The 22681-nt window shown below is 46.3% G+C and overlaps 1 protein-coding gene across 2 annotated transcripts in view; it reads right to left on the minus strand.

The window, feature by feature from the left end:
* EPHB1 (EPH receptor B1) overlaps positions 1-22681 on the minus strand; it is a gene marked incomplete at both ends in the record, with an annotated part of 441334 nt that overhangs the window by 106852 nt on the left and 311801 nt on the right. For both annotated transcript variants that reach the window (XM_080696677.1, XM_080696676.1), the window contains one exon: positions 15706-16041. In XM_080696677.1, coding sequence (XP_080552803.1) covers positions 15706-16041 — 336 coding nt within the window. The remainder of the gene's footprint in view (positions 1-15705; positions 16042-22681) is intronic.

The raw sequence follows: 22681 nt of genomic DNA on the forward strand, positions 1-22681 counted from the left end.
GCGCCACCACGCCCGGCAAGCATCTAAGATTCTAAAATGTGAAAATGAGTTCATAATTTTATTCTGATGCATTATCTTGGCTTATTAGAGATTACTTCATAATCTCTTCATTGATTTTGGGCCAAAATAATTCTTCCAATACTATTAGCCATGATCTATCTTGGAATTTAATAAATGGTATAGGAGTCTACAATGTTAAAATATTTTAACAAATCCCCAGGACACGTGGGAAATTCATAACGGAAGGATTGATGTTTGTTTTTTCTGTAGTTGAAGAAGTTCAAGACCCAAAGAAGTTCAGGTCTTGGGTTAACCTTCACCTCAGATCACACCGGGAGCCATAGAAGGCAAGGCCAGAAGGGGAACGCACCTCTCTGCAGCATCGGTGGGGGGAAACCCTAGGCTCCTTGCTGTTTTCAGGGAGGAAAAGGAATGCTTTCTGCCATGTGCTAAATCCCATCGCAATTAAAATGTAAGACATTCAGAATGACCTGTGCGAGGACACAGTCTTCTACAGGGCCTGTGACCATGGTGTTACCACCATAAATCTGAGAAATGCAGGCAAATGCGTTTATAAAGAGTTTTAAAGAAAAACATGGTAGCAAACCTGCATAAATACATTCACAATTAAGTTGCTCTGTTAGCGTGTTTGAAGTGGTTATAAAAGTACAAAGCTTGGATTTGGGGGTTCAGCAAATCTTCTATAAAAGAGTTCCATCTGCAAGTGGAAATCATGCCAGGTACCGCCTTGTTATGAGTCCAATTCTCATGGCTAATGTCTACGTGGCTGAGTTTCTTCTAACTCAGATCAGGTATAAGCTTTAGCAATTCTCCTGAAAAGTTATGGTCTCTCCAGTCTGAGGGGATTGCAAATATAAGATTTCAAGGGAGACCCATACAAAGATGTGCCTATCTGCTTCACTGACGGTAATTTATGGCAGGCAGGCTAGAGTAGCTTTCCCAGCCCTTTCATATGGGGGGCTGTCTTCACTGGGATCCCAAAATGGATGCCTCTCCCCGAGTCAGAACAATGTACATATAAGACTTAGTTTTGTTTTTGCTATCACAGATATTGCTTTTTCTAGGACTAATGTCCATCTGTTGATTGATAGACATTTGAGTTTTTTCCCCACATTTTGGCTGCTAATAATGCTTCTGTGTTCATCCATCCACAAGTTTCTGTGTGGACATATGTTTACATTTCTCTTGGGGATATACCCAGGGTTGGAACTGCTGGATCATATGGTGATGCTAACCTCTTCTATCCTGTTTAGAATAGCATTTCCCAGACAAATCATCTTTTCCTAGACTAACCATTTGCAATTTGTACCATAGACCACAGCTGTGAGGAAAACCAGCGAGGTACAAAATAGCAAGGAAGCTAGGGTTTCCCCCCACCGATGCTGCAGAGAGGTGCGTTCCCCTTCTGGCCTTGCCTTCTATGGCTCCCGGTGTGATCTGAGGTGAAGGTTAACCCAAGACCTGAACTTCTTTGGGTCTTGAACTTCTTCAACTACAGAAAAAACAAACATCAATCCTTCCGTTATGAATTTCTCACGTGTCCTGGGGATGTGCCCTGTGGGGTTCACTGCTCCTTCCCACCAGATCCAGAACTTATCAAGAAGTCACCTGACAACCACCCCCGCATCCTTCTGGGCCCACCACTGTTCACATATGAAAATAAATCTCTGGGCAGAGTCCCCCAGGTAGTGTGAGAAACAAGATCCAGTGACAGCCTAGGGTATTTGTTTGATAAATATCTTTGAGGGGATAAATAAACATGTCGGCCAAGTCAAGGTAGAGGTGATGGGTGAGTATAGGCTTGGAGACTAGGAAGGCCAAGAAGGAGCTGGGCTCTCCAGAGCTGGCAGTGATACACACTCCCTGCAGCTTCCCTGTAACATCTCCAGATGACCTATTTTTTTTTATCCATAAGGATAAAGAGATGAGGCAATTCTGGGGAGGGGACAGTCATAGCCCATCCATCAGTGGTGTGGCCCAGGCCCAGGAAACACTGGTGCTCCTGAGGCTTGGCCATTGCCCCTCACACAGGTCTGTCACCCACATCTCCTTAAACCTCCCTTACTCTTCTACCCCTGGACCTCTTTGCTTCAAACTATAATTGGTATAGTTTGGATCTGTCATGTCCCCCATAAAAGCTCATGTGATGAAGGCATGGTGCCCAATATGGCAAGGTTCAGGGTGGAGCATAGCTGAAGGAGGTGGTCACTGGGGACTTGGCCTTGAGGGACTATATCTGTGTCTGTCTGTCTCTCTTCTATCTCTTCCTCTCCTTCTCTTCTCCCCTCTCCCCTCTCTCCTTCTCCTCCTCCTCCCTCTTCTCCTCCTCCTCTCCTCCCTCCCTTTTTCCTCTTTCCTTTCCTCCTCCTCCTTCCCCTCCTCCTCCTCTCCTCCTCCTCTCCTCCTCCTTTTCCTCTTCTCCTCCTCCTTCTCTCCTCCTCTTCCTCTCTACCTCCTTCTTCTCTCTCTCACTCTCTCTCTCTCTCTCTACACATCCCCAACTGCCATGAGTTGATCGGCTCTCCTCAGCCAAACCCTGCTGCTGTGATGTTTCTGCTTTGGAGCTGGAGAACCATGAACCAAACCTCTGAAACCATGAGCCAAATAAACCTTCCCTCCTTTAAGTTGTCCTTGTCAGTGTATTGGTCACAGCAACAGAAAGCCAACAGAATATCATTATAGCCAGATTGGTCTTTCTAAAGCTTGACTTTACCTGTGCCATTTGAATGCTCAAAAATCTGCAATGGCTCCCACTGGAAAAGCTATCTTTCTTTAACATCTAATAGTGTGGCAGACACTGAACGTCCCATGCTGTTCTCATCTAACTGCTCTAATTATTGCATTCCAAAAAAACCTCAACTTTTGCAGTCTCTGCCTACAGGGCCACCCTCTGTGGGAACCTCTTCATCACAACCCTGACTTCCTTCACAGAGGGAGCCACAGGCTCCCCTGGCTTGGCCTTGCCCTTCCCACCTCCTGGCTCAAAGCTCCTATTGCTTACAACTTTCATTGGAGTAAAATCACCAGCTTAGCATACAGTGCACGGTAATATAATTTTCCAGGTGCCCATATCTACTCTACATCATTGAAGTGAACTCTTTAGGGAACAGATCATGTTTTAGCTTCTGTTCACTCTGTTAGTGCATAGCAGATATTTAGCAAAAGTCTGTCTTACTGGAGTGATCGTAGGCTCTTCTCAAGACCTACAAGAGCTGAGCATGGTGGCACACACCTGTAACTCCAGGTTCAAGACCAACTTCAGTGAGACTCTCATCAACCTAATGAGAACTTGTTTAAAAATAAAATAAAATAGGGCTTGAGGTATAGTTCAGAGGTAGAATGCCTCTGGGTTCAATCTCAAGTACCACAAATAAATAATTTTAAAAAGACCCCAGAAGGAAGAGGGGTTAGAAAATAACTTAATTCTACAAAACATGGATATTGGCTCTTGAAAGAGAAAGGGGCAGAAGAGGGAAGACAAGGTTATGATTCTCAGGAAGAATATAGAGGAATAGGTCTGAATATAGGGTTTCCAAAGGAGTGGAGACAGGACAACTTCTACACTGTATAGACAAGACTCTTGGGAGGCTGGGTCCCTCCCCAGCTCACTGGGATGTTTCCATTGAGTTCTTTTTTTTATTTTATTGGTGCATTATATTCATACATCCATTGAATTCTTATCCTAACATCAGTGACTTTCTAGCTTTTCTTTCCTTGTTTGTTTTAAGCCACAGAATCCTTTGTCCTCTGGAGAAAGGATTAGACTTCCCTGAAGTATAACATGTGAATAGAATAATTCAGGGTTGCTGCAAGTGAATCAGAGGCAGGACCTGGAGACTTAAACCCAATCCACTTCCTTTCTCCCTAGAGTTTGCAGATAGATCCAGAAACTTCTGGAAGTCTCTAGAAGTCCCCCTGAGGCTTGAGAGTAAATTATGTGAGTTCCTAGAACATATGAATGACAGGCTTAGGAGCAAGGGGTGGGGAATAGCTGGCCATCTTTTTTTTTTCCTCATGAAAAACATATTCATGGGGAACAAATCATAAAATCTGTATTTAAATGTTAGCTAAAGACTTTAGATCCATCGGTACTGATGACAAAAAAAGAACAATTTGCACACCAACGAGCTGTGTTCCCAGTGACCTTATTTTAGGAGGTAGCTCTGCTGAGAAGGTCCTGATAGATAACAGGTTTTCTCTCTCTTGAAGAAAACTCATTTCATTGCACAAATATGCTTGAATTTTACATCAGGAAGCCTGACTCATTAAATATTTTTGGTGCAGTAACACTTCTGGTCAAAGTAGATTAAACAAATAAGCAATTAGTTTGGAGACTGGATATGAATACAAAAGCAGAATTAATTATTTTTCTCATTGTCCCAGCCCCCATCATGGACACAGACTCCTCATTTGCTTTTCCTCTGTGCTTTACCATGAGATGACCCTGGCGCTTCCCTTCCTATAGGGGAGGCATGTGGGGACAGAGGGCTTCCTTAGTGTATAGTTTAGGTTTTCTGGTGCTACAGAGCAGTGTCTGGGTTGGGTGGTGAATCTCAGTGATCTGGGAGTGAGAGCTTTGGACCCAGGTCTCAGTGTCACACCCCCAGGCAGGGTGTCATAGGCTCCTCTTTTACTGGTCCATTGGCTGAGCCAAGGTGTATGGTGTGCGTGTGTGTGTGTGTGAGAGAGAGAAAGAGAGAGGGGGGGGAGGGAGGGAGAGAACTGGGGATTGAGATTTGGGTATTGGGGCTACTCTAAAAATGTGGTGGGGCAACCCTTTCTTTTCTTCTTTTGGTACTGGGGATTGAACCCAGGGATGTTCTACCTCTAAGATACATCCCAGCCCTTTATTTTATTTTTTACTTTTTATTTTGGGAGAGGTTGCTGAAGATCTTACTAAGTTGCTGAGGTTGGATGAGAACCTATGATCCTCTTGTCTCAGCCTCCCAAATACTGGGATTATAGGTGTGTACCACCGCACTCGGCCAGGAATCCATGTTTCTGATATTACCTCGTGTGTGTGTGTGTGTGTGTGTGTGTGTGTGTGTGTGTGTGTGTGTGTTGGGGGAGGGTTCTTTACTTGGATCATCCACTAACCCTGACAGTTTCCAAAATGTGGTCCTAGATCAACATTACCTGGGAACAAATATGAAATCTTGCCAGCCATGGTGGCACATACCTGTAATCCCAGGAGTTGAGACAGGAGGGTTGGGGTGAGACAGAAGGGTTACAGGTTCAAGACTAGCCCCAGCAACTTAGGAACACTCTCAGCAATGTAGCCAGACCCTGCTTCAAAACAAACAAAAAGAGGTGGGGTTGTAGCCCAAAGGTAGAATGTTTTGGGTTCAATCCCTAATACCACACAAGGAAGAAAGGAAAGAAGGAAGGAAGGAAGGAAGGGATTGAGGGAGGGAGGGAGGGAGGGAGGGAGGGAGGGAGGGAGGGAGGGAAGAAATGTCAAATCTTGATCTCTGCCTAGATTTACTGAATCAGGAAGTATTGGTGGGCTCTGGTGATCTGTTTAACAAGCCTCTCACTGAATCTAACACATGCCCAGGTTTGAGAACTGCTCTCCTAGAAATCTAGAGATCAGAAATGTTAAGCTCTGTGAGGACATCTGAGGTCATTCAGTTTTCTGTCAACGTTCACAATTTACAGATTAGAGTGCTGAAGGCAAGAGAGGGAAAGTGACTTCCCTAAGTCCCCGGCAGGTTAATGCAGAGCCAAAAATAGTTCAGCCTCCTTTCCAAGACCGATGTGGGTCCTCTCTTCCCTCCCCATATACTCAGGCACTCAGCAATTCCAGAGCCTCTTGAGGATGCCTGGCACATGGATGGGTACAGTTAGGGTCATATCGCTCATGGGTGATACTGTCTCTGGGATCTCTTATGCCTTCAGAGAGATTATAGAGCCTACTAATCACTGCCACCCAAGAAGGTGTGCAGACCCCATGTCTGGAGAAAGCAGGGAATCCAGTGGTCCAGCCATGCACCTCTGCTTCCTGTGTCCCTGGCATTTTCCTGCAGCTCCTCCTCTTCAATGGGAGAACAAAATAAAAGTATCTCAGAAAATGGGAAATTCCTGTGGAAAAGAGGGCAAACCTGAACTCTAAGGCTGGAGGAGGCTGTGGAGGTGTGTATATGGAGCTGGGGAGTGCATGTCAGGAGGACCTGTCCTGGGCAGGTGTCCAGGGTGCTCTGACAGATGCTGAGGACAAGATAGTCAGGACTCTCATGTATGCTGAGACATGCGGCTCAGTCAGCCTCCTGAAGACCTGTCAGCTTTTCCTGGTTTGGAAAAGGAGTGCTGGCTGGCAGCTTTAGTCTAATATCTGATTCTGGTTTTCCAGAAATATCAGCACTGGAGAAGCCAGGGGAGAGGGCAAAAAGCACCCCATAGCAGGTATGCACCCAGGTTAGCCCCTGGCTCTCACCCACATGCATTCTGCAGACCCCACATCCATAGCGGGGGGCCCATCACTACCCCAGATTCATATCCCCCCGCCTGCAGTCACTGAGACCATCTTTAGACCTGAAGGTCTAAGTCTTCTAGTCCAAAGACCCAGAGCTCCTCTTCCTCTGAGCAGCCCACCGAGCGTCGATCCTGCAAAGCTCCTCTTAAGCCCCTTGCTGTATACCACCAACCCCACTAAATTTGGACCTCTTGTTGGCCTCCTCTGGCCCGTACCTCAGCCCCCTTCTTATTCGTATTCCTCAGTATCCAGCTTATCTGTTCAATAACATGATTCACAATACCCTCAGGCATGGATTACCTTTCTTTTCACACCACACAACTATCAAAATGCAACCAGAGATAGCTCCATAACCCATTTCCTGAAGGGTTTAATCTTTAGTTGCCATATACTGCTAAGCGAACCACCCGCAAGGGCAGAGGGTGGCTTTGTAAACATGTGACCCTCAACCTCAACCCAGCTCACCACTCTTCCAGGAAACATTGAATTTCTCTGGTTAATTCCATCTCCCATTTTCTGCATATGTACTGTCAAACTCTTTGCATTCCCCTCAAACCTTCAACCCCATACCCTCCTACTTCTCTCTCTCTTCACAGAGAGAACTGAAGCCTGGTTATCCATCTGTACAAACAATGCTTTGAACCAGCACACAGATTGCTACGTGCAGAACCCAGCCCATCTTCTCCAGGTATTGTCCCTGAAGACATCCTGGAGCCTCTACAATGTCTCCTGACTCCTTGTAAACCGTACTTTCTTCTCTCTCAATGTCAGCTGCCTGCAAGAACCCACAAGGAGAGCTGCTCACTAAGCCAGGTGGCCAGTGCACACCCCCAGGACCTGCAGCCATGCACATCATTTATGGTGCTTCCTGGGGCCAGGCAGGCTCCTGCAACCCCGACAGCCCTGCTCCCCTGGTGAGCTGTGGCGCCTGTGGGCACATCTGTGCCTCCATCCTCACAGAATCCCACAAGCTGTGAGGCACTGGCCTTGCCTTCCAGGCTTCTGTCCCAGGCACTCAGACTAGGAAACAGATGCTGGGAGGACCCTGCTGCCCCCCTCCACCACCACCCAGCCCCCTGCACACCCACCTCCTCTTAAGCTGCCCTCCCCATACCCACATGCAGGCAGGTGCCAGCTCATTGGTTTTGGAGGCAACTCTAGGCTGTGGACATAATCCACTGTAGCAGAGGAAGGTGGACATGGTCCTTTCTCAGGGGGAGGAAGTGATATATCAGGAGAAATATGACCTAGGTATGCAAACGTGCCCACACTCACACAGAGCTAATTTTATGCTTATGATTGGTATAATTTGGAGGACAATATCACACTAGGATTTTTTTCTACGGGGAAGATATGCTCACAGGGATATGATGACTAGACTCTTGTTTTCCTGATCTCTTCTGGAGACAGAAAGTATTTACAGAGGTAGAGATAGAGATAAAGATAGAGAGACTAGAGAGAGAGAGAGAGAGAGAGAGAGAGAGAGAGAGAGAGAGGGAAAGAGGGAAGAAGAAGAAGGAGGAGGAGGAGGAAGGAGTGCAAGGAAAGGTAAGGAGGGGAGGGGAGGCTCAATTGCATAGCTAAGATCCCTTGGTGGTTTATTTCTTAGAAGAAAACAGATCACAAAGCCCGAGAGATTGCTAGTGTCCCTTGTACTGAGAACTATTTGTAGTCCAGCATTGCCTTTATTTACCCAGAACATTTCATGTGCCTTTTCCCCCCATCTTTCACATCCGCTCAGAAAAGATGTTAATTTTCTGAAATTAAACACTTAGCTTGATTACTGTTTTGTTAATTGCTGCATTCAAAAACCCCTGGTGCTCCTGCCTGTTTAGCATGGATGGTACTGCGAAAATGATAGTCCTGGAGCTGGCGTGCAGGTGGACAGACAACGGCGCTGGAATGGCGAGCCCACTGTCTCCAACTGTGCCTGCTCCTGCAGCTGGGTCCCCCTCCGCGGGGAGCCGGCCGGGTCACAGCAGAGCAGCTCCCACGGAGAGACACTGCAACCCAAGAGCCCCAGGTCTCACCAACAATTGAAGAAGAACACAGGGGGTTAATTCCAATCCAACCCGACAACAAAAGATGCCAGTGTGGTGTGGAGGTGGACTCTTATCCAGGCGCTATGGCAGGAGACATCAGCGAGCTGAAGAGACAGCATTTGCCGATGCCCGAGATTAGTTTCAGAAAGACAGAGGCATTTATTTGCATGTTTATTCACTAGTTTATTAGTTCATTCAATGAACTCTTATGGAAGACTTTGTATGCTCCCAGGCGTGTAGCTGGACATTGGAGCGCAGCAGCCAATCAGATGGATATCCGTCTGGAAGTTACAGTGGGCTCTTGGAGCTGCCACAGAAGGGCGGGACGTTAGCTCACCAGGACCCTGCTCCCTCCCACCCTCTTTGTCAAGGCCACAAGGCAAATTGTAACTATTTCACCAACCAACCGGGGGTCCCTCTGCAATTAAGGGCTACAACAACCTCATGTGGACTTGGAATAAGGTAAAGAACTTTACAACAACCACCCTGCTCTCTAGCACCAGTGTGCAGTTACTTCTAACTCTGGGACGTAACAGTTGGCAGCAAGAGCCTAGCTCAGGGTACTGGGTGCTTCTAGTCACTTCTCAGCAGAGACCCCATTCTTTCCGTGACTGGCCTGGACCTCTGGTCCCGGTCTCTGTGAGTGCTATGGACTGGAATGTGAGCTCCATAAAGCATGGTTTTTCATCTATTTTCTTTGTTGCTGTGTTCCTGGTATGTGGAGCAGTATATGGCACATAGAAGGTTTCCATAAATGTTGAGAAAGAGAGAGAATCGGAACCCCTAAGAGGCAGATGCCACCAATCAGCTCTTGGGAAGCTGTCATGAAGATCGTGTTGAGTGAATGAATGAATTTCCAAAGTTAGTGTTCCAACAGACTGGCCCCCTTTGAGTGCGGTCCAGCCCTCTGCTCTTCTGAAGGGACCAGGGCTTAAGGCATCCTGTCGAGCACCGTTCCCTACATTTTCCTTTTAGAAGCTATGGAGAACGACACTCGGCCACCTGGCTGATCTGGAAGAGATCTTAAGATGCAACCTGGAGACCACCAGGACACATCCAGAGCCACACGCTAGCCAAACATTGTCTGTGGGGACTAAACAAATGTCAAATATTTTCCAAGGCTCTCTGTGCCTAGCACTGTGTAAGGCCCCTCGGGTGAGGCTGGCGATAAAGTAAGAATGTTTACTTTTTTCCAGAGCTTACTACCTAGTGTAAAACCCCACCACTGTCTGGGGAAACCACACCCTTGTCATGAGCAGCGCCCCCTGCTGGCTCCTCATCTGCACAGACAACACAGGGCTCTTGGCAAATAAAATAAATGACCAGGTCCTGTCTGAGTACCCCATGGAAGTTTGTTCTCCATCCTGGGGTTCAGGACACAACAAAAAGACCTTTCTACAAGAAAAAAATGGGGGAAAATCAAGCAAAGGAACTATAAAATTGAATTAAAAGCAGTGAAATTTTCACTGACTTAAGTTTTTAAAACTTTTCTTTGTTTAATTTGAGAGTTTTAAGTCATTTCAGTCTTTTTAAAGTTTGAACTCAATCTTTTCTCTGCTCTGGAGCAAAATTTGTCTGCTAATTTCCAATGAGACCAGCTTTTAAAAATGAACTGGTACCAGCATATGGGATCTTAACACTCCACATTTTTACAGGCGGCGCGTAATATTGTTTTAATATTTAATTTTGAGATTTACATAATATCTTTCCTCCAAAGAGCTCAATATATTGCAATATCATAAATTCCTTTTCATATTCAAAGATTATTCTTTATGCATGCAAATACTATATTTAACCAAGGAATAATGTAAATTAGGTGATGGATTCAGAGGAATTGATGGCCTAGGTAATTATTTGGCAGGAAAAGCAGTGTATCTGAGTGACTTTAATTGTTTAAGAACTTCAAAAATGCCTTGAAAATGGACAACCTAGAAGGACATGTGACTGTTAGCAGAAGCAGTCACTTTTTAAACATAACATTAAGTACTGGATTGTGTCTGTGTTGTGGGAATGGTATATCAGAATTCACGTGCAGTCAGTACAGCCGGCCATACATGAACCATGTGTAACATAAATGTCAGGTATAAATTGTGCTGATAGAATCATGTGAGTTCACTTCTCCAAACGCACAAGGAAGAGAGACAGATGGGTTCCTCCGAGTAGCAGGGTCATCCGGTGCCAGGTGCGCAGGTTCTGGGCTCCAGTCCCATCCTCGTCATTAGCTCATTGGGATGCAGACTTTACCACCTTCCTTTCTGATACCTGCTCCTCTCAGCACAGAGTGGATACATGGATATCTGTTACATATCTGACACAGATAACATCAGTCCCAAACAAAGAGACTGAGAAACCTTGGAAGGAAGCAGTCTAGAGAGAAAAATCCAGCAAATTGCTCTCGGGCTTAGGACATATTCTCAGAAATGATGCTAATCTCCCAGCACGGTTCCCAGTGATTTTCCATCCACAGTCTCCTGTGCTCGTTACCACGGTACCAGGAAGCAAGCCTCATGATTCTTATTTTACCAGCAATAACTGAAGGGTCTTGGCAGATAAATGAATCTTCATGAGTCCTGGGAGGAGCAGATAGGGGAGCCAATCATAGGAGCCCACCACTACTGCACCTCAGAGGAAGACAACTGCCCCCAGGGCGGAATGAGACTCACACAGCACACTCAACCACGAGACTCGGCAAAATCCAATTCACCCTCAGAATCAGAGGTTGCATACCCCGGCCAAGAGGCCGAATCCAGAATTGGATTTGTTTGGCTTTAGAGTGTTTGAAAATTTTCTAATCAGTTGTCAACATTTTAAATCTGGATTTTCAGCTTATAAAATCAGGCAGTGCTGGGCATGGCGGCCCTTGTGGGAAGTATAAGAGCAACAAGACCGTGTCCTTTGGTTTCCTGAGGGCCTCACTAAATCCCACATCCATGCCTTCTTCCTCTCCATTACTGCCTGGCCGCAGGGGCCTTTGGGTTTGTTCCCTCTGATTTAGATAGTCCCAAATCACCTGCTAGTCTGATTCATCTTTTTTCCCCTCCCCCACGACCTCTTCTGAGAGCCCCTTCCCCAACTGTGATGCTCTGGGTCTAGTTGGCAGAAGAGAGAAGTAAAGTTTGCCATCCACTTAATTCTCTCTGACAGCCAGATGATCTAGCCATCAGTGTGAATCCAGGGCCAGGTGTCAGAGAGTGACTGTGGAAGTTAGTGGCGATAACAATGTCCCTGCAGATCGCTTGGCCACTGGAACAGAGAGAGTTCCGCCTGATCTCGTCTATTTTAAACTCATGGCAGCTGTATGCAGTGTGAGGATGCTCCCCAAAGACCTCACGTAAATCCAAGCTTGCATAATTCATGACCAGCCCTGACCAAAGATGATGGACATTTTTTTTTCTGACAGCTAAAGTGTCCCAGCTATATAGCAATAGCTTTTAGGGGGCTTATAACTTAACATGGCCCACCATAATGTGGTTTGGGGTGGGACTGAGGATAAAATAGCCATGAGTCCAAGACTGGAAGCCAGAAACATCACTTGCTGGCTGTAAGATGCTGTGCAAATTCCAAAAGCGTTCTCTCACTGGTTTCTTTATGTGACCCACCACATCTCTGTAAAGGCCTTGCTAGGGTTTGGCCCACTGGAGGTGCTTCTCAATGGTAGCTCTCTTAACAATGGCAGCTCTGTAGAATGGGTGAGGAAGATCCTGTCCTGATGCTCACTAAGGAAAACAAGGTCCTTGAATAGCATGATTATGTACATGACCTGACCAGGGTTGCCATAGATAATGGAGACTGAATCTCAAGATTCAACAAACCTTTTGGTGTCTCCCAAGTCAATCTGACATCTGAGTGAAAAACCATGTGCTGTGTGCCCAGTGATGAAAATGATGATTACAGAATTTCTAATATCTCTTGAACCATAGCCCAAGGAGTCCAAATAAACCCTGTAGTTGAAGACTATAAAAATGGGGAACCCACAAGGATTGTCCATTGTTAGGACAGGACACAAGAAGGCAGAAACAAGATAGGTGATATCCTGTGGACCCTCCTTTAACTTTAAACTCTGTGAACACCCCTATCATCCTTGATTCTGCAAATCCCTTGAAGTCTCTGCTCCTTTATCTGAAAAAAATGGGAATAATAATGCCTATCATTGGGTTAGAATGAGGCTGAAATTACTCCACCTGTCCTGAAAGTCTTCTCAAGAGCAAAAGAAATTCTTCTTAAAATTAAAAACTCAATGACTTCAAGTTCAAGCCATTTCAGGCACAGAGCAGACACTCAAGGGACATTTATAGATAAACTTAGTGATTGATTCCAGGAGGCCCCTGCTCAGGATTCCCTACATGCCATCCTCGTAGGTCAGTGGTGGCCACAAGGAATGACAGGAGTCATACTGTGCCATGAGGCTGGGGAGGGAGGCTTGCTCATGCAGAACGGATGAGCTCAGCACTCTCCTAGGAGGTTAGACAGGTCACGACCTACTAGTGATGCATGGGTCTACACACCTCATCTTTTAGTGGATAAGATTTTAGGCTTTCCACAATTCCATTTCTGGTGAAATATGAAGCTTCTGTGACTGTTCTTAAGCCATTCTTGCAGAGGTATTGGAATCAAATAGTTATTTTGATGGTCGCCACTTTACTGTCTATTGGCTGAAGACAATTTACATTCATGTGTTTTCATCAAGCCAGTGTGATTAACATGTTCCTCAGAGCCCCAGAGCCTATAGATAGGAACTACTGGTGGGCTTGGTCTTTGCTTTATACTAACCATATCCCATCAGAGAGAACTGGCACAGACTTTCTCACTGATTGTAAACTTTCTTCTCCTTCTCCTTCGTTCCCCCCCCCCCGTGGGGGTACTGAGGATGGAACCCAGGGGCATTCTACCTCTGAGTTCCACCCCAGCCTTATTTTTTATTCTTTATTTTGAAACTAAGTTACAGAGGACCTCCCTAAGTAGCCGAGTCTGACCCCCAATCTGAGATCCTCCTGCCTCAGCCTCTCAAGTATTGGGATTTACAAGTGTGCGCCCCCACACCTGTCTTGATTGTAAACTTTCTAAAATCAAAATTCCAGAATTCCCAAAGAGGAGTCACAGATTGGAAGGTGATAATGAAGACTGGAGCTGCAAAATCAGGGGAGATTAAGAATAAAGGGGATGTTAGATGGGGAACAAAGAGCCTAAGAAAAGGACTTGTTGAGGAGGAAATGGGTGATGAGAAAATTAAATATTTTGAATGTTGATAACATGGGGCCCCTGCAGGAGCCTGGGCCCCTCAGCTCCACTGCAACCTGGGAAGGTGCAGACAGCAAGACAACCAGATGGGCAGGTTCAGGAATAGCAGGATAAGAGATGGGAGGGGAAGAAATCAAAGCGTACTGAAATAAGTGGCAGGTTTATTCGCACATGCTTAGAGAGAGAGAAAAGACAGCCAAGCCCAGCGTAACATGACAGCCCGGCAGGATTGTTAGTCCCAGAAGCTGGGACACTAAAATATTTCAGCCAGTTTTCTGTCTTAAACTCTCCAAGGAAAATACGGCTAACAAAGGCAGCCCGTGTTCCATGCTTCGACATAATGCAGAAATTACCATTCCCTTTTCTTTGGGTAAGACAGGCTGTCACAACCTTTGTCCCCATGGCACCAGGGCTGTAGTCACTGGCTGGAGCCTTCTACACTTCCACTCTACACGTATGCATGTAAACACGTGATCATGCACATACATACAAGCACACCACATGAACAGAACACACACACACACACACACACACACACACACACACACACACACAGCCATCTGGACAACTATGCTCTCCTACAACACCTTTTTTTTTCTTCCCAGTTCTGACAGCTTAAACCCCAAAATCATCTGCCATCAGAGATGCCTGGTATTACAAGAAGATAGGAAGGTGAGGAGTAGAAAGATGGAGTGGAAAAGAGGCGGTCAAGAAGGAGGAGCTACTATGAGGGAGAACAGATGCTGGGCTCCTGCGCTTCTGCTAACAAGCAGTCCTTCTAGAATTCGTTGGTTAAGAGAAATCTATAATCCCAAATAAGCTCACGGCCCACTGCCTGTGACCCCCACGGCCTGGAAACGGGATGCTCACTTCTTCTCGTTTCTCTGCCATTGCTCAGGGGAAATACTGCTCTTTGCTCTGACTCCCTGGGTATTACTGCGGGTTGCTGCTCTACAGTGCTTAAAGGACACCACCCTGCAGTGCGGTACTTTGTGCCTAGGTCTGTCAAATTCTTCAGTTAATGGTTTCATGGGAGGAATGATAGTGTCCAAGTATCACTGGACCTCTCTCTCTCTCTCGGTGTCTCATCCGCAGCACGGCGTAGAGAAGATGCTAAATAGCAGTTCCTTAATAATAAATGAGTAAATAAATGAGAGAGTGAGTGCATGAAGGGACTGGCTGAGTGGATATAAAAAGACATGCATGGCTGTACGAGGTATGGGAAGCCATAGAAAGAAAAGAGCAGAAGAGTCAGAGAGAGAGAATAAAGAGATGAAGATGTGTTCTGTACTGTGCAGGGCACGGGATGCAGTGACTATCGGGAGTGATCTATTGCCATCTATCTGAGGTTTCGATAACACTGTAGCATTCGTGTAGCAAGCTACAAGTGAGAATGCGCTCTTGAATACCAAGGGCTTACCTGAAAAATAACCAGTGAAGGCAGTATTGCCTTCATCCTATGATTTCTGGGAAGCCTTTCTTCCATTGAGTTTTCCATTAAAGCATCCCCGATGTTACTGTCCTCCAGGTCTTGCACTCTTCCACCTACTTACCCCATCCATTTTCTTACCTACCCACTCATCCATCCTTCCATAAGATCTGCCCAGCCACCAGTCCAACCATCTTTCCACCTCCCTACCCACCTCTCTGCCCTTCTCTCTATTCTCCTTCTCAGCAGCATTTGGTGAACCCTGACTGGATGGGAGCGCTGGGTCCTACTCTAGCTTAGACTTACATCTTTGTTTTTAGGGCCAGGCTCATGCTTGGAGTTGAAACATTTACAGCTGTCTCCTCCATGGCCACAGATGCTCATCTTCTGAAGCCTTCACTCATGGCAGGATGCCTGAGACAGACTGGCAGGATGGGTGTGGCTACAGATGGACAAAAAGCCAACCACATGGACAGGCGGGGTCCAGAAGCCTCCAGACTTACCAGCTTGGTTTGTGGTGATGTTGACGGAGACGTGCTGTGGGGGGAAGGGGCTCTTGCTGGAGACCCCGTTGATGGCCTGGATGTCGAACGTGTACGGGGTGTGCGCCCACAGGCTGCTGATGGAGACGCGGCACTCAGTCAGGCCCAGCTGCCTGGGCACAAACTCCACGTTGTCGTCGCAGCGAGAACAGCTCCGGCGGTCTGCCCGGCACTTTTTGCAGATAATGTTGTAGGTGACATCATCCCGCCCACCAGTCTCCCTGGGAGGGTGCCACTCCAGAATGATGGACGTCTCGTTGACGATGGAGATGACGTTGCGGGGACCCGATGGGACACCTGTGGAGACAAAGCAGGGCCGGGTGAGGCTAAGCAGAGGCTTCCTCATCCAGCGTGTCTGGCCTGCACCCACCCTCTCCCCTTGCTCAGCTTTAGATAAGATCTCTACACTCCAATCCATTCTAAGATAAAAATGGCAGACAGGGATTAGAAAAACCTGTTCTTTGTTTTTTGTTTTTTTGGTGGTACTGGGGTTCCTGGAAGCCCTTCTACCTCTGGGCTATACTCCCAGACCTATTTTTACATTTTTATTTGGAAACAGGGTCTCTTAAGCCAGCGCGGCTGGCTTCGAATATGCGCAATCCTCCGGTCTCCGCCTCCCAAGCGCGGGGATTACAAGTGTGCCCACCAAGCCTGGCTCCAAACTCTCCTTTCAATCATCCCCACTGACACTTCATTCTTTCAAACCTGTGTGCCAAGAAAGTGAAGGGTATAGGGATATGGTTTCAGGTCTACTTGTCCTCAGGACCAAATCACAGCCTTCAGCAAAGTTTAGGGTTAATGAAATATATGAGTGTGTATGTGTGTATATATATATATCCATTAATGAATAATATATATATATATGCACACACACACACACACACACACACACATATATATATATATACACAGAGAGAGAGAGAGAGAGAGAGAGAGTTGGAGAATCTCCTGCCTATATATATGCATTGAATACTTACTGATCCCTTGTCTTTTCTTTTTTTAATAGATTATTTGGTCTATTAATAATTTATATATTAATAGAATATTATTTAATATATTAATTATTATTTAATATTACTATTTGATATTATTTAATGTTATTATTAATAATATTGTTGAATACTATTAAATAACATTATTATTTAATCTATTAATAGATTACTATTTAATATTTTAATAATAATAGATTATTATTATTGTAGTTTGACATCATATTGGGATATAAAGTGACAGAGAAATACATGCGCACGACTCTCGGTCTTTTCTTAGTTGGAGTACAATTCAATGGTAGACAGATATGGATAGTCCCTCCAGAAGTCCCTAAAGATCCTGGACTCTTGCACAAAGTTTCACACAACAGGATCTAAGGAGGTATGTGCACCATGGCAGGGATATTTTTCCCTATAGGACAGGCTGCCAGAGCACCTAGGTAGATGAACATTCAAATTGCACCAGCTTTTGCAAATGAAGACAAGAAGCACTGTTAGGCAGGAGAAGGTCACACAAGCCACCCATGAAATAAAGAGAATGTGTGGGTGCTCTAGAAGCTCTCCTAATTGCTTTACATGCTTTACCTCATTTACCCCCAGGAACTCTACCAGGAGACACAATAGTTACTGTAATTATTTAAGGAAACTAAAGCTTACAAGGAGACTGGCTGTAGATCACATGGTCTTTAAGCATGGAAGCTGAGACCAGTCTGATTCCAAGGCTCATGTTTTTAACCATAACCCAGCTCTGAACAGACTCTGTCTCCTACGAGCCAGCCAGGCTCACGGGACTCAAGAAGAGCAGCTCCCTCCCTCTGCACAGCTCCGTGTAGGGCTGTCCACCCTCAAGCAAAAGCAAGAATGCCTTGTTGCAAAACACTGGAAAACCTAGTATTCCTCAGGAGAACAAAATGTTGCTGAATTAATAGTCACTGAGGTGGGAAGGTTCAAACTGAGTTGGAGAACCTCCTGCCTCAGAACAGAATCAAGTTCCCAAGGCTGAGCCCTGCATATCTGCAAAGCCTAGCGGATGGAAATGGATCTGGCCCAGAAGCCCCCCTGCCAAACAGTGGGTCTGCTGGAGCAGGCGCTCCAGATAGTAATACATTCTGAAGGCACGCACGTGACCGTCACCCGCTGAACGAGGACATGTGTAACGTGGTTCATGCTGGAGACTGGAATCGAATGCCAGCACACAAAAGGAGGGAATAACAACAAGGTCAGGGGCACCAGGGAAGGGTTCTGTGTTGGATCAGTCAACAGCGAGCAACGAGAGCAGAAAGCAAATATTAAATCAGATTCTATTAAAACATGAAAGAAAATCAGTACGGTACTATATAAAGCCCATTAGGCTTGAGCTAAAGCACAGCGTTCATGCATACTTGTGACAGGGCAGAATTCATGAAGCATTTCTACTGAAGTCTTGCAAACAGTGTGTAAGAATTCCCTACCCATCTGCCCAGGAATAAACATCCATCTCTCTTCAAATCAGCACACAGGTAGTATTGGGAGAGCAGTTGGTATTGTCCCAGGTGGGCTCTTACTGGGTCAGGATGGTCTCGCTTCACATTGCACAATTTATTAACATCCATATTGGTCAATGCCTGTCTTGGACACGTCTGTTTGCTCCAGAATGATGAGTCTCCGACCACAGGCTCCCAGCAGTCAACGCCATCGTTGCTTGTCTCACTTTTAGAGCAGACAGCCTAACCTTACCCACAGGCCACCGTTCCTCACCCTCATAATAAGTATATACACTGAATGCTTACTCTATGCTAGGTATAAGTCTTTTTAAAAATGTTATTGCATTTCCTCCTCAGCCCATTCAAAAGGCATCCTCAGGTGGAGAGGCAGCGGCAGATACTGACAGTGAGCATCCCTCCTCCATCCACCGTCAGAAGGCCTTCTCCCTCCAACGATCTCCTCTATCCCTTAAGTTTCAACCTCACCCTCTCCTGATTCTAGCTTCTTACTTAAACCCACGTGAGTCTTTTCCATGTCAAGCCCAAACACTTATCACCTGCCATCTCTCTGCATTGCATACCCTCTCTTCTTTACTCTCCAGCCAAAAGCTTTTCCAGACAAGAAACTGTCCTCTGTCCCTGTTCGGCCATCTGCAGCCTGGTTACTTTCTTACTCCTCTACCATGGCAGTTCCAGGTAGACAGCTGCCAAATCCAGAGAACATAGTTCAGTCCTCAGCTTCCCTTGGCATCATGTGTTGTTATCAGCAAGGCCCTGGGAGTCACATCTTCTGTATCCACTAACACACAGACCATCACCACAACCTTCAGACTCTATCTCCTCTCCCTCAGAGATTTCCTTTCTTTTATATACCCACCATACCCATCTGTGATTCTTTCCCCTCCTTATCTACTTAACGAGCTCCCAATCACCCTTAAGAGATTCGGCACCCATCCCTCTAGGAGGCTTCCTTGGTGTCCATCAATCATGCGGTCAGTGCTCCCAGTCTGGCCTTTCGTCACCCATTTCTAGACACTGAACCCAGATGCCAGGATTGAAATGCGAGGAGCTCTCCCTCGGTGTCCTCCTCACCACTCTGTGGCCTCCCTTGGTGTCCTCCTCACCACTCTGTGGCCTCCTGGTAGGCAGGGGCCAGTATCTGGTTTGCCTCTGTTATTTCCAAGCCCAGACTGCCATCTAACTAGGGTAGGCCCTTCCCATTTGGCTATTTTTGCTCAGTGTGCATGGCTGAGAGTCCCACATGTACGGCCCATTCAGCATGAGGCAGGTCACCATGCTGTGGGCACATGGAGGATCCTTGGAGATGTCTTGAACCAGTAGCGGCCTGTGACCCTGAGTGGCCAAGGCTTTGGTGATCCGCAGGGAGTACGTGAAGAGCTGGCCTGGAGTTCCCTGCCCCATTCCTGATCTGTAGCAGCTGGGGGGGGGAGCACCCCGATCGACCCTACTCATGTCTGTTCATTTGCTCCCAGCAGAACAGGAAGAGGACAGTGGGTTTCCAGAAGACTTTCCCCACATTTATTTAAAAACAGCCTTCATCTGCAGCCATCATTGGCTCCTTCTCATTCCCATGTGCTTTTCAAAGTAAATGCTTCTGTGGGACATGAGTGGGGGTTGTAGGGTCTCTGGTTGTTGAGTCCAGGGGTGAATACATTTAAATCCGTTCCTTCCAAGGAAAGACCTGGAGGATCTTTCCGGAGAGCAGACTCAGAAAGCCAAAGGAACCCAGCATGCCCTATCACGTGCCCTTTCTGTCTCCTCATGGGCAGAGATATGCCTGGTTCGTGTCACGGAGTGGGTGTTACTGCATATTTGCAAATATGACCTAAGTCTGAGCCATAACGATGACTGGGACCTCATTAACTCTTCATTCATTCACTCGTTCACTAATGCATGATCTTTTAACAAGTATGCTGTGCACTCCTCCAGGCACTTTGGAGCCACAAGAAGCAAAGCAGGCAAGCTTCTGCTCTTTTGGAGCCTATGTTTCTATTGAGTGAAATAAAACTGACAGGTAGACGGAAATGCAGGGAGAGACGAGATAATTTGGGATAATAATACACACTATGGAATAAAACAGCCCCAGGGCTCAGATGGCCTCCTAACAATGCCGAGCCCTGTTCCTTATTCCCATGAGATCTGTTCCAGGCCTGCCAAGGCAGAATCTCATGTCTGGGTAGTTAAAACAATGATGGCCCCAGGTGTCTGTGCTCTAGCATCCTGATGCGGGGGCACATTCCTGCTGCTCAGCCTCCCCTCTGCCCAGATGAAGAACCCACCCAGAATGGGCTTGGCCTGTGCAGAAATCTCCCAAGAGAAAGGTGCTAGGACTACTTTCTGTCCATCTAAGCATGGCCTCTGGGGTTCAGAGCCCTACTCTTTACAGGGAGTATTCACCCAGAATCTGTACCCCCAGCAACAAATATCTCCAGAAGGGAGGCCATAATTTACAAAGGGGAACATAGAAGGAGGCCACAAGGTTGAAAGGAGACCTGCCATCTCCCTCAATAGAAGGCCTTGGTGACTTTTGTGGCAGGGCTCAGCACCACGGTCCCCTCTCCCTCAATAGAAGGCCTTGGTGACTTTTGTGGCAGGGCTCAGCACCACGGTCCCCTCTCCCTCAATAGAAGGCCTTGGTGACTTTTGTGGCAGGGCTCAGCACCACGGTCCCCTCTCCCCCAATAGAAGGCCTTGGTGACTTTTGTGGCAGGGCTCAGCACCACGGTCTCCTTGTCTGAGCTCCCTGCTCTTGCGTCTGCTTCCTCATTTTTCTTAATTATATACAGACAGGCTTTGAAGCCTCTCTGATCTGTTGCCACGGTTACTACTGATGAACACATTCTGCTAAAAGGGCTAGGGAAATTCAGTCCTTTTAAAGGATGGGAAATGTTGAGCTGTGATTTTCTGTCTGGATGAGAAGGGGCATGGTGGATTCTGGGTTATGGGGATGGGTCTCTCATGTCTTCTAGGATGTGCCTGAGAGGTTGGCTCAGTCCAGGTGGAGCATGGTTGTCATTGTGACCTCAAAGAGTTAAACAGGATCCTTCTGGAGCCACAGGGTGAGCTCAAGTATTACCATTTTGAGATAGAATCTTCCTGTTTCTTAATGCAGTTTGGGCCACATGATATATATTTTTTTAAAGAATAGAGATACAGGGTGTGTGGCAGAGAGCTGGTGAGTTTATTTGTAGGCATTAAGTTGGAAATAAGAGCACTCTTGAGTAATCAAAAGGAAAATCTGCTGAAGATAGGTAAGCCCCCAAAGCCAATTCCTTTATCAGGAATCTTAATAAGGCCAACCTCCTCTCCTCAGAATTTAGAAATGAATTCCAGGCTGGTACAAGATGTCAAGCAGGCAGGGTTCAGTTAACTGTGCGTTGCTGCAGGTCTGAATCCGTAGGCCCCTCTCTATCTGGTGAGGATGACAACTGTGGGGAGGTCACTTTCCAGGTAGACCCTACATGCAGGCTAGGGCTGGGCTCCTGCGCATCAGGCCAGAGATGGGGCCCTCCCCATTCTGTGCATGACTCCTGGAAGAATTTGATAAAAGTGACAAAGCTTTTCCTTAGAAAATGAGTGTGTGTTTGAAGATACACATAATTTTTTCAGACTCCTAATGGGTTCATAGACCCCTGAAACCAATCAGTGAACCCCTGCTTACAGCAGGCAAATTGACTAACCTTGAGAAATTGCAAATTGACTAACCTTGAGAAATTGAACTTCTGAGCCTTAATTTTTTCATCTGAAAATGGTAGTCCTGAGAATTGAATGAGATAATATGCCCACGTTGTTTTAGCTGCATCTGCTACACAAATTAGTTAAGTAAAGACTACTGCTACTCTTACTGGTATTAGTATTGTCGTTATTGGGCCATCTGGAACCCTGACCTGCTCATCTAATTAAGACTGACCTCATTCGGTCACTCTTTCCATGGGCACAGAACCTGCATATAGGATTGTGCTGAGTGCTGTATAAAACATAGAAGTTTGGTTGGGGAATTCAGATGCAAGACCCTACACCTATAGAGTATTGGGAAATGTGAATGCATATAGTTAAGGGTCAAATAAATGATATAGATTACAATGTAGTGCAGATATTGGGGAAAAGATAAGACTAATGCAGATCAGTATATTCAGATATGGTATTTTGAGGTCCCTGCCCTCAAGGTGAGAGTAACATTTGTGTAGAACTACCCTAGAGCCTCTCTGCCTCAAGCTACCATCTCCAGGCCATTTAGCTCCAGAAAGCACACACAAGAACGGGCAGAATCTTGCTCTTGAGCATAAGGTTGTGTTTGTAGAAGGTGTCCAGCTCCTATTCCCTAGGCTTGTCCTAGGCTTGTGACCTCTGTGTGGACTGGGCTTCTGTTTCCTGGCCTCCTAAGAAGTGCTCTAACTTTGGCATGGTGTCTGGTCTTCACTGTCCTCCTTGATCGATAGGCAAGTAAAATCCCTCTTTGCTCCA

Source organism: Muscardinus avellanarius (assembly GCF_963383645.1).
Source record: "Muscardinus avellanarius genome assembly, chromosome: 5".
NCBI lineage: Eukaryota > Metazoa > Chordata > Mammalia > Rodentia > Gliridae > Muscardinus > Muscardinus avellanarius.